The 13335-nt window shown below is 50.0% G+C and overlaps 1 protein-coding gene across 1 annotated transcript in view; it reads left to right on the top strand.

Annotated features, from left to right (window-relative positions):
* The first annotated feature begins 2361 nt into the window (after positions 1-2361).
* The window catches only part of SDC4 (syndecan 4), a 23114-nt gene continuing 12140 nt past the window's right edge, over positions 2362-13335 (top strand). The window contains exon 1 of the mRNA XM_012803939.2: positions 2362-2463. Coding sequence (XP_012659393.1) covers positions 2398-2463 — 66 coding nt within the window. The 5' untranslated portion in view covers positions 2362-2397. The remainder of the gene's footprint in view (positions 2464-13335) is intronic.

Below are 13335 nucleotides of genomic sequence, written 5' to 3'. Positions count from 1 at the left end.
ACAGCACTCTACCCAGGGCGACAAAGTGAGACTCTGTCTCTTAAAAAAAAAAAATGGATATAAGTATACACTCAGGAAACCAGTCCTACAAACTTTGATAAATAATTACTAAACAGGAAAAGCAAAGTTGTCTTGGAAATGCCTGTCTTAATGAGGTAAGGCGGGGCAATTTTTCCTCTCCATTTAGTTTGCTTAAACCTGGATGAATATTGCTTATACTAGAATGAAATAAATTTTAGCAACAATTTTATTCCCATTTTTCATTTGTTATAGTTGTCAAGCAGTGGTGTGCTAAAGCCACCTTGTACTGGTTCATGAAAGTCAGTTTTTAGGAATTCAGTGAGCTTGTTGTCCAACATAACTCTTACTGCAAAGTAAATGACATAAACTTACAAGTGAATCGACTATATTAAAAGTAAAGGAAATAAGCACTCGTCATTTCTCAATTATCTCACTATACTTTACTACTAGTGTTGTGAGATATTTACATCTATTATGTCTGTACGATGGAAACACTGTTCATCTCTTCCCAACTCCTTACTCAGTGACATCTCCAGTCAGCCGTGGGGGGAATGTTCACAGGACAGAAATTGTCAAATGGTATAAATTAGCACTCTCTGCTTCCCTTAGCCTATTGTCAAACATTTACCAGCACAAACGTAAGCTCTGAGAGAGCTTCTTCAAAGATGTTGATAAGAACTGAAGGAATTTTGTTATAGCAGTGATGACAGATACTAAAATCACATCATGATCTATAATCAAAAATTATTTTTAGGTGGTGCCTGTAGCTCAGTGTTTAGGGCACCGGCCACATACACCAACGCTGGCAGGTTCAAACACAGCCAGCTAAAACAATGACAACAGCAAAAAAAAAAAAAGAAAACAGCTGGGCATTGTGGTGGGTGCCTGTGGTTTGAGGTTGCTGTGAGCTTTGACACCATGGCACTGTAACCAGTGTGACAGCTTGAGACTCTGTCTCAAAAAAAAAAAAATTACTTTTAATGATCTATCCAGTGACAATGAGATTAGGCCCTCCTTCTTTTCTGTGGAAAGCAAAAGATTACAAACCATTTGACTTGCAAAAGGATTTTTCATTCCGGCATGAAATTCATTCATTGTTTTTTTCAGTTTCTTTCCAAATCCCATTAAGAATAGCTGAATAAAACTGCTAACCTTTAAATCTGTGGGGAAAAAATCATGGTCAGCAGTTGAAGACTTTTATTCTTTGATAATACTTAAGTGATGGAAGAAGGGGAAATCACTTCATCACTCCACCCCGCAAAGTACACGAAATAACATGCCGACAGAGGCCAAAATTACCCTAATTCTAAAGCCATGTTACATTCTTAAAAAGATTTACATAGAAGTCAGGCAGAGACAGGGAGGGGTAGGCACCTTTTGTACTTTGATCCTCATAAGATGTTACCCCCAATAATTCCAGCAGTTTCATGCGCTTGTGACTCCCCCAGAATTTTACCATCTTTCTCCAATGTTAGGAGGATGAGAAGTAAGGGGGACGCACATAACTTTATTTTATAAAGGGCTGAAGCTGACCTGAGAATGGAAATAAGCTTGTAGATCAGTTTTCAGAGAGATCAAACTTTTTAGAAAGTTCAAAATCTGAAAAATGAACACCTTAAAACAGAGATCAGTTACCCTGAGACCGAACTTGCCTGCTCATGGCCTATTTTTGTTCAGCCCACTGTTAATAACGATTTTTACATTTTTAAATGGTTGGAAAAAAAGTCAAAAGAATATTTTGTGACACATGAAAATCATGTTCAATTTAAATTTCAACGTCCACAAATAGGACACAGCCACGCTCATTCCTAGTATTCAGGCTGCTTTTGAGTTAGGACACTCCAGTTTGAATAGTGGTGACAGATTGTGGGGCCGGCAAAGCCTAACCAAGCTGAAAATATTTAGCCCTTTACAGAAAAGTTTGCTGACCTCTGTCCTAACGCTAACCGCGTTCACGTCATTCACAAAGTCTTCCGCGCTCTCTGAGGGGAGGGCACCCAGTTTGAAGGTTGTGACCCTGGTCACTTCCTTCCCGTCCCTGGGCCTCAGTTTCTCCAACTATAAAATGGAGTTAGACGCTGTGATCTCTGCAGGCCTCCCTAGCAGTGGCCAAATAAATCAAGGAGGTTGGAGCTCCGGGAGGATAAGTTGAGAGGTTGACCCAGAGCTGGCCCGAGCGCGCGGGGCGGGTCCCTCGGGGTTTCCAGCTCCGCGGGCGGGCGCAGCGCCCCGCAGGCCCAGATTTCGAGGGGGAATTCCGGGCGGGGTGCGGGCAGCAGGGCGGGCCGGGGCGGAGTCGACTGCCTATAAAATGGGCCGCGCGCCCGCCCAGGGCCACTCGCCACTGCCAGCGCGCCCTCTCCGGACCGCGGTGCTATGGCCCCCGCCCGCCTGCTCGCGCTGCTCCTGCTTTTCGTAGGCGCCCCCGCTGCCACCGAGTCGGTAGGTGCTTGGAGGTCCCCAAGTAGGGGAGGGAGACAGACTGGTGCCTCCTTTGTTCCCGGGAGCCTAGGATCCGTAGTGGAGGGGCAGCTGTTCAAGGGGGTTGCGCCGCCCCCAACTGGCCGCCGAGGCCGGGGAAACTTTGTTGGGAACTTTGCTCCGGGGTCACAGGGAACCTCCCAGGCGGCTCCTCCGAGCGCCGCGCACCCCCTGCCTGTTGCTCTTCCCGCCTCCCTTGGGCTCAGCCCTGCCGCGGGCTCTGGCTCGGACGTGACTAAGCCGGTGTCAACGCTTCAACCCCCAACGCCCTCGTGCCTTCCTAGGTCGCAGCGCTGGATCCCGCTCCTCGCCCTCTGGGCGTCCTGGGCGGGCAGCCGTAGAATCCGTGATGGCCAGGGCGTGGGGGCTGCGAGTACTCGGAAGGGGAGGGGTTTGGGGCGTGAGGGGCTCTGGCGCGGGGTCAGTGGAGATCTGAGCCCTGACCGCAGTTCTGGCCCCAGCCCTGCCAGTGACTTGTGACTTAGGGCAAGCTCCTGCCCCTTCTGAGTTTCTTTGCTCATTTCCACAAAGGTTATGGGGGAGGGGGCCGGAGGTGACTGCTGCTTATTTGGGGTTCCTAGAAATCTGGGGACTCTGATCTTTCAAGGGCAGAGGGGAGGGATGGTTTAAACTCAGCCCTTGGCCAGGAGTTGAGCCTCTGCTTCCTGTAAGAAGAGTGTTCATTTTTGCCCAACTTCAGGTGGGAAAATGGAAGTGTTCACCTTGAATAGGGTGAAGAGGGCTGGGGGAGGGAGGGCCTCAGTGAGCCCAGAGAAACTTTTCCTTTCCATTGTCCACTGGTTCTTGCCACAGTTTCCACGGCCCTTGGCCAGCAGAAGTTCCATCCTGCCTAGCACCAGGCAACCATCTGGGAAATTGGGGGCATGGGAATTACTGGGAAAGGCAGTCTCCATCCCAACCCTCCAGCCTGGGCTTTGTGTCCTTTGGCCCCAGTTTTTAGGGGAAGTGAGTCCCTGGAGTTTAATCATTAATGTAAATTTCTTTGACCGTCCTGGCGCTCCTATTCCTCTGAATTTAGGGGAAAGTTGGTTTGGGCTGGCCCACTCATTCCTACTGAGGAATGAATGAGGCCCTGCGTAATACCACCAGGCACAATTTCAGGTGTGCAGTGATGTTTAGCAAACATTTAGCATTTTGGTGTGTCTGATACGGTTCTAAGAGGTTTCTAAAGGCTCTGCCAACTATCTATTCAGCCAGCAATCCTGCTGTTTACTGTTCTTAAACTGGTTCTGAGGCTAGAAACATTAACTTGCCCAAGGTGACACTGCTAGTAAGGGGCTGAGTCAGATCCAAATTTAGGCAGCCGTGTTTCCAAATTTCTACTTTATCTTTACTTACAGCTGCTTTTGTGTTTCTTCTTGAGTAACTCAAGACTGGTTTAGAATCTGCTGAGATTTTAGGCTGTAAGGCCTCAAGGAATAATGAGGTGGGCAGAAACAGAAGCCCTAAGGGAGGTGATGACATTCCCAAACTAAGGGCAACTATCTATGCCTAAAGGTTAGTGGCTGAGCAGGACTAGAACCAAAGCCCTCTGGTTCAGTGCTCTAAATGAGGCCCTGAAGGATATGATGGGGTCAAGTGGCTGGAGAGGCCTCTGAAGGAACACTGCCTGGACAGTGTGGGGAAAAAGAGGAAAGTACACAGGAGGTTGCTGCAGTCACCGCATGGATAGTCACATGCCAGTCTCATTTCAGGGCTGCTGAGCCTGCCGGTGCAGTCAAGGTGAGAAGCTGACAGCTGTGTCTTAGGGACAGTCAGAAGGATGTGGTTTGGGGAGTGGGTTGTATCAGTCCTGAGTAGGCCAACCCATCAGCTGGGGGAGATGTCAGCTCTGGGCAGCTGCTTCCTGAGAAAGGTCTCATCCTGACCTCAGCTCTTCCCTTCCTGACTAATGTCACAGACCTCCTGCCTCTAATTGGGGCACAAGGCTTCCCCTTTTACTCCCCCCTGCCCTGCCCCTGCCAAGGTTGTGGCTGGAAAAATCAGGCCTAGCCACAATTGGCTTAGACCAGGCGTCCTCAAACTAAGGCCCGCAGGCCACATGCGGCCTGCCTAGGACATTTATCCCACTGGGTGTTTTTGCTGCTGCTGCCTGTCCTGCTTAGCAGCTGACTCGTCCCGGGGCCCACAGTCCGGCCTTCCAACAGTCTGCGGGACAGTGAACTGGCCCTCTGTTTAAAAAGTTTGAGGACCCCTGGAGGACCAAGGAAGCGATCTGCTCTATCCTTTTCATTTGGCAGGTAGAGAAAAATGAGGCCAAGGGAGAAGGGCTTTGCTGATAGCAGTTATGATTTATACATGCCCAGTACTTTCCAGATGCCGGGATGGCACATTTTATCCTCACAGAGTCTTAGCACGTGAGGATTATAATATGCCCATTTTCCAGGTGAAAGAGGCAAAGTGGTACTACTTTGAGGTAACTGAGAGAGCATCCAGGCCATCAGCATCTCTGAATAGTGGCTCTCCCCTTGTGTGGTGCTGTAGATTTGGGGAAGGGAACCTAAGCTGAGTACCCAGCTGCCCTCTCCTCCGTTTGGCGGGATTTGCCATCCTAAACCAGTTCTTCCTGTCCAGCTGGAGCATTCCCTGATCTGCCTTCCTGCCACTCCCTCTCTGGCCAATTAAAGGTAGCCTTGTTCTGGGACCCTCCCTCCCCCTAAAGGTATTGCTGCCCTAGGGTACAGCCCACTGACTTGGCACCAGGCCCAGGCAGTTCTGGGGAAGTGTCCCCCACCCATCCAATCTTCAACTTAAAGATATTTCTGGTCTTCTTGAGAATTTTCTTGATTGCACTGAAGAGGGGTGGAGGCGGAAGGCCAGGGGGTTCTAGGACCCTTGGGTGACCAGTGAGAGCTCTTGAGACATCTCAGAGGGAAGAGAGTTACCAAACACCTGGGAAAATATTTGGGCCACATTTTGGAGGGCTCTGTGAGGTTGAGAGAAGTCCCTTTCCCTCCCTGGGATGATATTCTCCATCTGTAAAGTGAGGGGGGGGATGAGAAGAATGGCCTCCAGAGTCTTTTCCAGCTCTTAATTTGATTAATAATTAAGTGTCTACTATTCAGAAGGGGCTGCGGGAACCATAAAGACATCTTAAGCATTCTCTCCCTTGAAGAAACTTACCGTTTCTGGGCGGAGCCTGTGGCTCAAGGAGTAGGGGGCCAGCCCCATATGTGTGCAGCCACAAAACTGCAAAAAAGAAAAAAAACTTACCGTTCCTGGGAGAATTAACTCCACCGCATTCCAAGTCCCATTTCCCTCATTCCCTTCTACCTGGACACACCTGGGGCAGGAACTCTGCTCTATTGGTTATAGTGAAATACCTGTCCTCTAGTGAACACTCAGGAAATATTTGTATGAATAAGTTCATGCATGTAGCTTTGTTCTAAATGGTGCATTAAAGTTACCTATTACTAGAATGAGTGTCTCTCAGTGATGCTGTGAGCTGGGTACTATTATCGCTATTTTTACAGGAAACTAATGTTCAGAGGATGTTGTGGCTTATCAAGGTCAGAATCAGATCTGAGTGATCGGGCAAGTTCTCTGATTTGAGCGTCCTTAGAGAATATCTCAGATAAGGAATTCTGCTGGATTTGAAAGTAGGTATCTAGGGTCCTATTAATGCATTGCTGGGTGACCTTGAGCAAATGCTTCTTGTCTCTGGGTCTGTGTCCCTAACTCTCAAATGAGAAGGTTGGAACATTGCCTTGTAAGGGTCCTTCCTGCTCTAAGAGCCCATTGATGAGAGGAGGGGACCTTTCTTGGCCTCCTTGGTAAAGAGTCTAAATAAGTACCAGTGTCAGAAGAGAAGTAGGGGGTGGGGTCGGGGACATTCAGCTCCTGCCATCCCCAGCTCCTAGAAACAGAGAGCTTTTCCAAGGACTTGGAGTGCTGAGAAGGCCTGAATGGGGAGCTGGGTGAGCCAGGCTGGGCTCCCAGCCCCAGTGCCCTGTTGAGAGGAATTGGACCCTAGCTGTCTTTTAGCTCCTGGACTGGATGAGTGGGTGTGCCTTCCAAATTGGGGGAGGGGGCTGGATGGGGCTTTGAGTCACTGCAGGCAAGTGTAACCTGCCTGAGTCACCCATTTCCTTTCTACCTCTTGGCTAATAGGTCAGATAGCTTTGTGGTGGGGGAGACAGTGTCTTAGTGTTCAGGGCTTCGAGGGGACATACAGGAAATATTTGTACTAGGCCTCTAACCTTCACAGCCCCTTGCCTGCAGGTGGATGTTGACATTGCACAGAGTGCAGCCAGTCCTCAAAATTGGCCTTCAGACCTCTGCTGAGCAGGGAGGACTCCCTGTCCCCCTTAAGCAGAACTGAAGCTGCATGTGGCCTGAAGTTCAGATGTGATTTGACCCCAAGATTCTCTGATGTCTGATACCGCCTCTTTGCTTCATGGGGCTGGATGAAGGGCCTTGAGATATTGGTTTGGTATTAGGCAGACCTAATTCCAGAGGTGTTAAGTCCACTTACTAGCTACATGACCTTGGACATGCTACTGTACCTCTCTGAGCCCCAGCTTTTGGGGCTGTTAAGAAGATGGTGACTACTGAGGGGTGCCTGTGGCTCAGTGAGTAGGGCGGCGGGTTCAAACCCAGCCCTGGCCAAAACTGCAACAACAACAACAAAAAAGAAGATGGTGACTATTGTGGCAAGGCTTAGGGAGATGACCAGGCTGCAAATAAAGGTACCTAGTATCACTTGTGGTAGGGGAGGTGTTAGTTACAATTCTCTTCCTTACCCAGGCTACCTTGATTCCAGGTGGTCCTTTGAGAATTCCATGCTCAGGGCCCCTCCCCCATAGCTAACCCCACAGCTGGGAGGTGAAAAGGGAGGAGTCTAGGGTGGGGCTGGTGGAGGCCAAATCTCCTATTTATTTATCTTAGAAGTGGGCTGTTTGCTAATTATCTGATGGGTTTATATTTAAACTAGAACCAGTTCTGGCAGCCCCACCTCTCCTGCTGGGATCTGCAGGGGCCCCACACTGAGCAACTTGCACCCTAGAGGGCAAGGGGCTAGGAGATTTGGCAAGGTCACAGGACCCCTCTGGACCCTGCCCTGAACTCAGGGTCACCCTCCTGTGTTGGACAGGTAGAGTTTCCAGGCTGAAGGAGGCTGAGTGTTTGCGAATAGCACACTGGACTTTAGAGGGCAGAGTGTTGGTAGACAAAATAGGTACAGCGTTCTGACAAGCCAGATTTCCATACATTTTCATTGTCTGGTGCCCTTCAGAGGGAGAAGACACATGTTAACAGTTGATCTGATTTGGCCCTAAGAGAACAAGAAGCCTGACTTCTTGAGCTGGTTTGTCATTAACTAACTCACTGGTGACCTTTGGGCTCATTCCTGAACCTCACCGCCCTCGCCCTCGTTGGCCCTGTCTGCTGGAGGCTGGGTGACTAGGAGGTGGGTAGGCTTCACAGCCAGAAAACTCGAGTCCTTGTCCCAGCTCTGCTGCTCACCCAGGGACACACACAGTTAGTTAATAAGTCACTTTGTTGATGTGAGCTCCAATGTCCTCTATAAAACACCTGTGTCTCTCAAGGGTCATAGTCGGTGTTTGGCAAACTTGTAAAGTGCTGGCTTAAGTTTACTTTATTATTAGCAGCCAGACGAGGGTTCATAACCTGGCCAGAGGTTGGCTTGAGGGAGGTGATGTCTGGGTACATGTTGAAAATGTAAACTGATGGTTACAGTTCTTGGGATTCAGACTTTTTATGCAGTTCAGAGGGCTCTGGGACTCCCCAAAGGATCACTCTGGTCTTAGCAGTTATTTCCAGCTTTCTACACTTGTCATTCCCCATTTCCCACTCGCCTTCTTCCCCTTTTCTCTTCGCCTCCTCCTTCAGGCCAGACCCTCCTGTTCAGTGCCCTCACCCCTCTCCCTGCATCTCCCCTTTCCCTGGCCTTCCCCGGGCAGAAGCTTGGCAGCTCCAGTTTTCTCTGGCACAGGAGAAGACGCTGGGAGTCAGGTGACACCTGGGTAATGGAAAGGGGAGGGAGAGGTTGGTGTGTGGAAAGAGTGACTTGTTGAACCCCAGCGGTTGGTGGCCAGGACTGGCTGTACCACTCAAACCTCTGGGCATGGGGGCAGGGGTGGCGAATGACAGGGCTGGTCACTCGGAGTGGGGACACTCCTTGCCTCGGGGAAGCCCGGCTGGGAGATGTCTGTGGGACAGACTGACCTGGTCTGGAGCAGTGGCTTTCCTGGGTGGCGGGGGAGGCTAAGAAGGGGCAAGAAGCCAGCACCCGGGGCTGATCTAATCAGCTGAGACAAGGCTGCAGCGTAGGCTTCCACTCTACTCTGGAGAACACTGGAGTCTTGTTTACGTCCTGAGAGCCTCCCTGGCCTGTGGATCCAGCAGGGATTTCGGATGGGCTGCCTAGATTACAAGCCTTCGGTTCAATGCACCTCTGTCTCTGAGGCCCCGAGGGAGTCAGCCCCCTTCCAGCTGTCTCCACTGGTAATCTAATCTGAGCAGTGCCCAGCTTGGTTACCAGGCCTTGGGACAGAGGAAGGCTTGTCTCTTTCAGGGTGCCAGACCAGAAGGGTAATAACTTGAGCAAGTTAAATTTAAGAAGGTGGGTCCTTTACAGATAGGGCAACTGAGACTTGGAGAGGGAATCACCCAAGATCACCCAGGAAGTTAGTGACAAGAGTGCTGGGTTGGCTCCTGACAAGATGTGCAGAGGCTGCAGAAGCTTCCCCCTCTTATTTCTTGCTGGCACCCCAGGATTCTGGAGTCCTTGCTGTGGGAATGAACTGCCCTGAGGTTTGGTCAAAAGCTGGTTGCTGGCAGTGCCAGGCCTGGCTCCCTCCAGAGTGATTGTGTTCAGAGTAACCCGACCTTGAAGCCGACATTTGAACCCTCACTCCATCCACCCAACGCCCAGATCTGGCTTAACCATTCAGGTGCCAGAGCACCAGACCGTGAATTGGTGTGTTGCTTCTTTTTACTTTCTTGGGAAGTCAGGAAATACTCCGGGGATCCAGGTCCCCAAGTAGAATTTCAAGTGTTTCTGGTCACTACTATTTGCTCCTACTGGGTAAATACAAATAGTCTTTTTTTTGCCTCTCTCTGCTTAGGACAGGTTTTCAAGGCTGTCTGACCTTGGGGTGGTCTCCCCCTCCCCAGCCCAGTCTGAAGGGACCTAGACTCGTTGTTGAAAAATCTCTAGTCTTGGAAGCAAAATAAAAACCCACTATAGGGCTCGGCACCCATAGCACAGTGGTTATGGCGCCCGCCCCATATACCATGGGTGGTGGGTTCAAACCCGGCCTGGGTCATCTAAACAGCAATGACAATTGCAACAAAAAATAGCCAGGCATTGTGGCAGGTGCCTATAATCCCAGCTACTTGGGAGGCTGAGGCAAGAGAATCGCTTAAGCCCAAGAGATTGAGGTTGCTGTGAGCTGTAACACCACTGCACTCTACCAAGGGTGACATAGTGAAACTCTGTCTTAAAAAACAAAACAAAACAAAAAACCCACTATAAGCAACAATTATGTTACTTTACAGTTTTCGAAGCACCCCCCTACTCACTGAACAGGTTCTTTCCAGCTGTGGAACTGCTTCTTTTTCCCAGGTCTCTGACCCTTTGAGCACTAATCCCTTTGGCCAGAAGGAAGGCAGGTGGGGGTTAATAATAGCCACTACGCATTGAGCACCTGCTGTGTAGCATTGAGCAACTGCTGTGTACCAGGCCACGTGCTGAGTCCATTGCACACGCTAATGCATTTCACTTAATCCTCATCACTCTGCAAGGTGCTACCAGCCCTGGTTCAGAGACAAATAAACTCTCAGGCTCACATAGTTAGGGAGTGGCAGTACTATACTTCTGCCTTTATGAATGACCACTTTAGGTGGTAGAGCTCTGATTGTGGCCACAGGTTGTACCCATTCTGGGGAATGTCTGACCCCTCAGAAGGTAGTGGGGGGGGGGGGACAGTGACCAAGCCAGTGCACCCTGCTATGGATCTTCTGTCAGAAATCTCTCTGGTGGGTCCAGCAGTTGGAGTCCTGGTACTCATCACTCTCCTACCCCCCCCCCCCAAATTTGACTTGCTCAGTTATTACCCTTTGGGTCTGGCATCCTAAAAGGGTCAAGTGTGTCCCTGACCCTACCTCCCCTGGGCAGGAGCCAGGTGGGAGAAGGCTCATTAGTTTACAGTATTCCAAGCCCTGACCTGAACTCCTCCCTGGTGTCCCAGCCAAGTTTCTGTTTCTTTGTTTAAGCATTATCACTTTCACCCTTGTTTACTCCTAGGCAGGGGTAGGGGTGCCTTGGAGCCCTGGCCTGGGGCTGTGTTTTGGACTGGCAGTTAGAGTGAAGAGTGAGTGACAGCAAGAAGCCCTGGTTGTGGTTAGGACATGGTCTTGAGAAAGTTGTGAATTTGGATCCCAGCTCTGTTGCTTTCTAGCTGTGAGTGTCTCAGCTCAACCTCAGTCTCCTCATCTACAGAATGGGCAGAGTACCTTATAAGATCATTGTGCCAATTCAGTATAATTTCTATATAGAGAAAGCACCCAGCACAGTGCTTGGCAAGTAGTGGATACTTTTCTTTCTTTTTTTTTTTTTGAGACAGAGCCTCAAGCTGTCCCCCTGGATAGAGTGCCTTGGCTTCACTGCTTACAGCAACCTCCAACTCTTGGGCTCAAGCGATTCTCCTGCCTCTGCCTCCCAAGTAGCTGGGACCACAGGCGCCCGCCACAATGCCCGGCTATTTCTTGGTTGCAGCCATCATTGTTGTTTGGCGGGACCGGGCTGGATTCGAACCCACCACCTTAGGTGTATGTGGCTGGTGCCTTAGCCGCTCGAGCCACAGGCGCCGAGCCAAGTAGTGGATACTTTTCTTAGTCACCTGTATTTTTCCTGAGATTCCAGGGGAGTGACAGTTGATGCCTGTGGATTTGCTGAGACCCCGTAGGGGCAGCCAAGACCCTAGAAGGGAAGGGACGATAGTTCCAGCCTGGGAGCCAGGAGACCTAGGATCTAAGTCCAGATCTGCTGCCACCTGCTTAGATGACCATGGCAAAGTCCCTTGTCTTCTAATCTGCTTGCTAGGTTATAAAATGAGACGGTTGGGCTTGGTGCCTTAGATACCTTCTGTTGGCAGGTGTTTGTCCCTACAGAACAAAGGAGCACCTCCCACTTCTTCTTTCCCCTAGATAGTCGGGAAGTATCTGGGATCTCTAAATGCCCAGCACCAACCCCAGGTCCCCACCAGCTATGGGTCTAGCAGGGTTCACTGGCTTCTTTAGTTTTAGTAATTTCTTTTGTGTGTCTGTGAAAGGGACAAAGATGCAGAGAGACCTGAGGGCCTGGAGAAGGTGCCTGTACATGCCCACACACGCGAGCACATGTGCCTGGACAGGGATGGGGTAAGCTAAGGAGAACAGGCCATATCCTTAGCCAGGAGCAGGGCGTCGTCCCTCTCTGGTCAGGGCTGGGTCAGGCTGCTGTGTGGCCTGGTTCTTCAAAGCCACCCCAGACTGAATAGGCCTTGTCTGAAAAGAGGGTGGGGGAAGGGAGGACTGTCAGGGCCTTTCTACCTTTACAAAAAAAAAGGAATAATTGCCCACAATCCCATGAGGCTCGGTCTGGCTTTGCTGGCCTAATCCTAAATGGCTCCTGCCCACTTGGGAGTTTCCATCCAATCAGAGGTCGGGGTGGAGAAAGGCCAGAACAGGGCAGAGAAGCTGCCTCCAGAACTCTGGGAAGATTTAATTCCCTGTGCCCTCCCCCTGCACCTTAACTTTCTTTAGAAGGGAAATCTGGGCTCATCTAATGTAGCATTGAAAACTTCATCCTTTTAGAAATGTGAAATAGGGTCTAATCCTGGCCATGCTGCTTGCTGATCCCCAGTGTGACCCTAGAGAAGTTGTTTATCTTTTCTGGAAACCTGGTATAAAAATGAAGGGTTAGGGGGGCCAGACGTAGCTCCTTCCTGTAACCCCAGCCAACACTTTGGGAAGCCGAGGTGACAGGATCGCTTGAACCCAACCAGCCTGGGCAACATTGTGAGATCCTGTCTCTACAAAAAAAAAAAAAATAGCTGGACATGGTGGTGTGCACCTGTAACCCCTGCTACTTGGGAGGCTGAGGCAAGAGGATCACTTGAGCCCAAGAATTTGAGGGTGCTGTGAGCTATGATGCCATAATGCTCTACAGGGTGACAGAGTGAAACTCTGTCTAAAAAAAGAAACAAAAAAACAAGAGAAAAACCAAACAAACACGAAAGAAGACGTAGGGATGATCAGGTGCCCAGGAAGAGGGCCAAGAGGGAAATAAATCTTAATTTCAGCCTTGGTTTTACTGCTGATTTGGCAGCAAGCTCTTCACCTTCCCTCAGTCTTCATTTCTCTAATGTAAGACAGAGGTAGTGACAGCCAATCAGCACGCTAATCCCATGGGTTGTTTTGAAACTCCCCTTAGCACTTTCACATACTAAAAGGCAGGCTGGGTGCATAAACAACATTCCACTGGGCTGTGGGGGACAAGGCGGGGTGGGAGGAGGTCTCAGCCTGAGGAAATCCCAGCCCCTGACTTGAGGACTTTGAACCCTGCAGGTCCACAAGTGGCCAAAGTACCTGCTTTCCCTCTTCTGGCTGGTTTTGACCTCCAGTAAATCGGGCTCCCTTCTCGTGGACTGGCAGCCTTATGTGCGTGTGTTTGCATATGTGTTGATATGTATGTGGTTAAAAGCTTGAGAGACTCACGGCCGGGTTCTGGTCAGCGTGGCCACTTTCTACCTGTATGGCCTTGGACAAGGGGCTTTACCATTCTGAGCCTTCATTCCCATCTCTCCC

This window comes from Otolemur garnettii, unplaced genomic scaffold (assembly GCF_000181295.1).
Source record: "Otolemur garnettii isolate 467f Iridium unplaced genomic scaffold, OtoGar3 scaffold00023, whole genome shotgun sequence".
Lineage (NCBI taxonomy): Eukaryota > Metazoa > Chordata > Mammalia > Primates > Galagidae > Otolemur > Otolemur garnettii.
The sequence above is the reverse complement of the archived record's forward strand: the minus strand, read 5'-3'. Positions and strand labels throughout refer to the sequence as shown.